The following is a 6,521-nucleotide window of genomic DNA, read 5'->3' on the forward strand; positions in this document are numbered from 1 at the left end:
AGACCTAGGTAAATGTACCTGTAATGAGGTAAAACCACAGAAGCAGATTCAAGAGACTGTTTCAAAAGATGCTGGTGTAAATATCTGAATCTGTAAATATGTAAATAATAAAGCACAAATATATAACTACTTAACTGCATAAACATTGTAAATATATTGCTGGTAAATAAACTCAAATGTATAAATTAACTTAACTTTTAAATCTTACACTTCAACAAAGGATGAACACCTACCAATGGGAATATACACAATATTGGGCTTATGAGCTATTACACATTATTATTAATCACTAATAAAGCAATTACTTAAAACTTATAACCTTTTTCTTTTTTTTAATTATTATTAAGGATGTGTAATTAGAAAGTAGTACTGAAGTTTCTCAACATGTTAAAATGACACTCAGCACTGTGTTCATGTCCTGATCTATTTCTCTGGTGCTGCACATCTGACTGAGCCATCGGTGATAGATTACTTTGGGCTGCCATTTTCGTTTTAACCAGGAAGTTCGTTGCAGCTTGTGTTTACAGCTAGCAGAGCACGTTGCTAGTGAAAACTGTAAAGTAAAAACAATAGACTTAAAATAAAAAATGACCGAAACACAAAGTGTGGAGCAGAGTTTTGGCGCCATTTCGGTGCACAACTTTTCGGAGAAGATAATGGAGCAGACTGTTCATTTCCATGTGATGAAGATGAGTGGAGGGTTTTTCCTCTGGGTGGGCTCCTCTGCAGTCCTGTCCAACTTAGCTGTGTCAATGAGCTGCAAATATGTAAGTAAAACACATGTTAGATGCATTTTTTAAAAAGTAGATGGAGACACGTGTTTGTCTGGAATGTGTGGACCAGTTTGTCTACTGGTGCAGGGAGGAAGGGAGGGAGGGAGGGGTGAATTGGGTTTGTTGAGTTGGTTTTTATTTTAAACCAGGTGATGAGATATTTGGAGATTTTTAAAGGATGATTTCACATTTTTACAAGTCTAACTTAAAACAATAGTGGGTTTTTCGTACTTATTGTTCTTTATTATTTCTATTTTACTGTCCACTTGCTGCAAATGTCCCCATTGTGGGACTAATAAAGGAATTTAATTTAATTGTTTTAATTGTCATTGCATTAAAGACAATTCAATTCAATTCAATATAACTTATCTTATCATTCCTCCTGTTCATACTATGAAAAGATCCCCTTCAATTATACCTTTTAATATCAGTGTATTTGAATGCATCACAGCCATTTGGTGCAAAAATGCATTTAAAAGTTGATGCACAATACAGACTAATAATACTATGAATGAAAAGGTAATTGAGTCATTGAACTCATACTAAACTACACTTGTATGTCTCTTTACACATAGTTACCTCTTACCACTCAATACCAATATTACTCTTGTAAATCTTGTAATAATGTTTTGTACTTTGTACTTAGTATTTATTGTTCTTTATTATTTTTCTTATTATTGCTCTTATGTTCTATTACTGTCCACGTGCTGCTGTGACAATGCAAATTGCCCCCATTGTGGGACTAATAAAGGAATATCTGACATATGGTTGCAAGAAATGTAAGGTTAAAAGATGGGTTCATATCGTCATTCAAAGAGATACTGATTTTACTCCACTATCATTTTGTATTGCTTTCAGTAGTAGTAGTAGTAGTATTGTAGTGTGATTTGTAACATCTACTCATTTAAATACAGTCAAAATTGTAAAATTGACCTTTCGGGGGCGAAGGTGCAAAAAAGAAATCTTAGAAATACACACGAATGAATGAATGAATGACTGAATGAAGAGTCAGGTGTTCATATGAGCAGTGAAAGAGGTTTTCCTCGCTGTAATCATTCCTCCTGTTCATACTGACTATTAAAAGATCTTCAAATGTGCTTTCAATGTAAAGTGATGGAGGACAAAATCCACAGTGTTTCCACACAGTCATTTAAAAGTAGATGTGAAGCTTATATTCAGCTTCATCAGTCTGTGTTAGTCATATCAAGTGATATCTGACACATTTACAGTCTTTTTAGCAGCAAATTCCCTCTTTGTGTTTCCTCTGTTGAGCCGTGGTGGAAGTATAGTAACAAAAAGACTTTGGCACTAAAAACACTAACGTTGAAATATAGAAGACTTGATTTGACTCATTTGGACGACTGAAGCTTCATATTATCTGCAGATCAACTATTAAATGCACAGGAGGAGGACTGTAGATTGTAGGTGCATTATGAAGAGATCTTCTAATGGTCAGTATGAACAGGAGGAATGACCGTGGTAAGAAACTGTTCATTTTGGTTCCTGACTATTGTTTAAAGACAGACTTGAAAAACTGTGAACCTGTCTGTTAAAACATCACAATGTTCTGATATGAGCACCACAGGCCAGGTTCAAATTTGGGGTCCAAAGATAAATATTTTTATTAAATTACAGATCTTTAGTTCAAGCAGAAACAGCCACAGAAATGCCAACGTGTTAGCGGAGAGGAGCAGCTGGCCAACACACACTGCAACACTTGCTCCCGGAGCAGATGATCACATAAAGAAATCCATCATGAGTTGATGTCAGCTCATCCCAAAAATAGAAAAAATAACAGTTGCTAACAGAGCATTCAGTGCAACCTGAGCTTGTTGTTCACAGGGATTAGTTCTATACATACATACACTCACTGGCAACTTCATTAGGTTGACACGTTTGCTTTATAATTCAATCTAATACAACAGCTTTAAATTCTACATTTATGAAGTTTATACATTTTCAATTTCTGTTGACGTTGTCAGGAAGGTAATAATTCTACTTTATGTTTATTATTGAGGTCATATAGTGGGTGATAGTGCTGCATTAGGGTGCATTATATTTAATGGCATTCCTAATATTTTGTCCACTCCATTAACACACATGATAGGGGCAAAATATTAGGAACACCAGTCAATATAATGAACCTCAGTACACAATGTAAACAAAAACTGAAAGGGTCAATGACGTATAAGGATTTACAACAACTCAATTTTAGAATAATAAAAACAAGCATATGTAATGCAGTAGTTCAAACATTTTGTACCTGACAATTCATATTATACATTTGAAATTAAGTGATTTTAGTGGGGTTTTCAAGATTAATTGGCACTGGCCTTAAAAAAAAGTCATGTGGTGCGACCATGATTCATCTTGAATTAAATTAATTTACTTAACACGCTTCACATCTTTTTTTTTTTTCTTTTTTTTTTACAAGTTTTCAGTAATATAAAGTATTTGCATTTTTTTTTTTTTTTTTTTGTAAATGATGATCTTTTATTTATATAAGATATTTCGAGATGAATCATGGTCGCGCCACATGACTTTTTTTAAGGCCAGTACCAATTAATCTTGAAAAACCCACTAAAATCACTTTCAAATTGTAATATGAATTTTCAGGTACACAACACTGAATGTTTGAACTACTGCATTAGATATGCTTGTTTTTTATTATTCTAAAATTGAGTTGTTGAAAATCCTTATACGTCATTGACCCATAAACTAGAATTTAAAGCAGAGCTGTTTTACTAGATTGAATTAGATTGCACAGGTGAACCCAATGAAGAGACCAGTGGCTGCACATACCTCATTCATTAATATGAACATCTGACATTGTAACGTTATATATTTGACTGAAATAAGGAAAAGCTGAAGTCGCCTTTAAGAGAGAAGCATCATCATGTTGTCATGAAGCTCTGTTGTGTAGCACGAACCTGTGTCATAATCTTATTTTAAGGTCTCTGTCTATTCCAGCACAGAGTCAATGCATGGTCATTGGGTTCCTAGACTGCAAAATGTAATAATAATAATAAAAATAATAATAATAATAATAATGATCTGCTGGCCAGAGCACAGAACCTTTTATTATTGACATCACCTGATTATACTACAAACCACAGAGGTGACTCAACTATTCTCCAATGGGAGTCACTGGGAGAGAAGATGGTCACAATATGGGATTAAATGTCCTCAGCTTAACCCTCCTGTCGTCCTCCCGGGTCAAATTGACCCCGTCTGTTTTGACTGTTCCTTCTTTCCTCCCTTCCTTCCTTCCGTCTGACATTCCTCCATCCTTCTCTCTTTCTTTCCTTCCTCTCTCTTTTCTCCCTTCCTTCCTTCCATCTGTCATTCCTCCCTCCTTCTCTCTTTCTTTCCTTCCTCTCTCTTTCCTCCCTCCCTCCCTTCCTTCCTTCCTTCCTTCCTTCCTTCCTTCCTTCCTTCCCCCTTCCTTCTTTCCTCTGTCCTTCTTTCCTTCCTTCCTCCCTTCCTCTTTTCCTTTCTCCCTCCCTCCCTCCTTCCTTCTTTCCTCCCTCCCCCTACCTTCCTTCCTTCCTTCCTTGTTTCCTTTCCTCCCTTCCTTCCTCCCTCCTTTCCTCCTTCCTTCCTCCCTCCTTTCCTTCCTTCTTCCTTCCTCCCTCCTACCTACCTTCCTTCCTTTTTTCCTTTCCTCCCTTCCTTCCTCCCTCTTTTCCTTCCTTCTTCCCTCCTTCCTTCCTTCCTCCCTCCTTTTCTTCCTTCTTCCTCCCTTCTTTTCCTTGACTCGAGGACAACAGGATGGTTAAAAGATTTGGAAACAATGCACATTAAGACAAAAACAAACATTATTTTGGATATCAAATCGAATCACTCACTTGCTTTCAAAAAGACTAACTGCTGCTCTTCTTGTTCATTTTCTCTCTGCAGGACTCGATGCCATTATCTACATTAGTCATGGGCGACCCATCCAACACTGCTCCAAATTCTTTGGCACAGAGATTAGGTAACACTCTATGACTTCTCATGAGTTTTACTGTTTCTCCTAAGTAGCAAGTTATATATTTTTAGGAAGATTATTTTTGTTTTTGTTGATATGAAAGGAAAGAAATGTGGGGTTTTGTATGTTTAAAATGAGTTCCAACAATTGTCCAAAGCCTGGTAATATTTCAGGTTTTCAAGCAGCAGCTACTAGCTTTGATTCATTTCAGGACAATAATAAAAGTCAGCTTGCAGAGACTTGAAACTGCTTTGAGTGTCAGAGTGACATTATGATTGATGTGAAGAGTCAGCATTGTGTAACCTTTTATATGACAGCCAATGTTTGACAAAACTAAAAGTGATAACGATGTTCTCAGGTGTCAAACAAGTTTCAAGTCTCCACAAGTTGATTTATGTGACTCCATAAAAAGTAAGTGAAAGCAGAGGCTACCGGAAAGGTGCAACACTTTGGAAAATGGCTGAAATATTGTCAGGGTTTGCAATAAAGAGGCTAAACACATGCAAACACGCACAGAATGAACACTTTTCTTGCAGATGCATGACTGTTAAGACAAATTTCATGGTAAATTTAGTGTGTTAAAGCCTTATCAGTACAGAATAGCTAATCCATTTTCAGTATTACCCAAACTGAAAGTGAAATAATTGCCTGTTTCTGTCTCTTTTGCAGCAAAGAAGACCAAAAAGCAAGTATTTGTGAGTTACAGTCTTCCAATGACAGACTCCAGTCACACTCTCCTTGTGGAAAACAGGATCAAGAAGGAGCTTGAGCTTCACCCTGAACACTTCTGAACACATCTGATCCCTTTATTGAGCTTCTTCTTTTATATGTAACTGAGGACAAACCTGCGATGGAGAATAATGTAGCAGGTCTTCCTCTTTGTTATTTGGACTCCTTCTGAAACCATGAATCATAATCCAAACACAATAACCACAAAGAGTCACATCAAGTGTTCTTTTATTGACATAATAAATTAAGTGGTTTATTATCAAAACATGTAGGCCTATGGCTTTTTGTACAAATGCATCATATTAAAAAAATAACACTTAGAAAACAGCATTAGTGGTTGAGTTTTGTTCTTTTTTTTTCTTCTTCTTTCTCAAGTGTTTAACTGTTGAAAACATACAAACTAGCAAAACCATACAGGGTGTTCAAAATACGTGCTGCGTACTAAATATAATGTAAAAAATGGAGGATGTTTTGGATCAGTGGATTTGGGTATATTATGACAAAAATGGTTTTATGGCATGGTTTATCTATTTAATGTGCTTATATCCTATGAATGTAAGGTTGACGGTCCATACATTATATCATTGAATGGCACATGAACACATACCTTACGTTTTTATGCAGTCCTAAGGGACACTTACATACTAAAGTGTATAAATGTACACTAATCACAACTAGGCCAGGTCTATGCAGGCTGCGCTGCTCTATTCTAATTTCACAAATGTTTATTTCAAAAACTGTAAAATATTGTGCTTTCTGGCTAGAGTTACACATCCTAGGAGCAGGATTACAACATTACCACAGTACAGAGAACAATGAGTGAGAGTTGGGAGTGGAGTATTTGCTAGTTAAGGAGGTATTTCAAGCAACAAAATATTCGCCCTTGGCAGCATGACAAAATAAATACTGTTTTTTCTTAAATTACATTGTATCTTCTCTGTTTCTGTTAAAAGAACAGAGCCATTATGATAAAGCCATTGAAATGCTGAGACGCATCATAAGACATACAGTAGTATACCGACAGGTCACAAATGTCCGTTCAACTCTCA

At 36.1% G+C, this 6,521-nt stretch overlaps 1 protein-coding gene across 1 annotated transcript; it reads left to right on the plus strand.

The window, feature by feature from the left end:
- Positions 1-509: 509 nt before the first annotated feature.
- On the plus strand, positions 510-5,870 carry psmg4 (proteasome (prosome, macropain) assembly chaperone 4). The gene is made up of 3 exons (XM_062424517.1): positions 510-767; positions 4,674-4,749; positions 5,413-5,870. The coding sequence occupies exons 1-3, from the start codon at positions 588-590 to the stop codon at positions 5,532-5,534; spliced, it is 378 nt and encodes a 125-aa protein (XP_062280501.1). The 5' UTR covers positions 510-587; the 3' UTR covers positions 5,535-5,870.
- The last annotated feature ends 651 nt before the right edge of the window (positions 5,871-6,521 follow it).

This window comes from Scomber scombrus, chromosome 8 (genome assembly GCF_963691925.1).
Source record: "Scomber scombrus chromosome 8, fScoSco1.1, whole genome shotgun sequence".
Lineage (NCBI taxonomy): Eukaryota > Metazoa > Chordata > Actinopteri > Scombriformes > Scombridae > Scomber > Scomber scombrus.

What these genes read in the sequence shown, in the direction of transcription:
- psmg4 (XM_062424517.1), top strand. Translation starts at nt 588, where the DNA reads ATGACCGAAACACAAAGTGTGGAGCAGAGTTTTGGCGCCATTTCGGTG. An exon ending in TGTCAATGAGCTGCAAATAT is followed by an intron (nt 768 to 4,673) that starts GTAAGTAAAACA and finishes TTCTCTCTGCAG; the next exon opens with GACTCGATGCCATTATCTAC. An exon ending in TTCTTTGGCACAGAGATTAG is followed by an intron (nt 4,750 to 5,412) that starts GTAACACTCTAT and finishes TCTCTTTTGCAG; the next exon opens with CAAAGAAGACCAAAAAGCAA.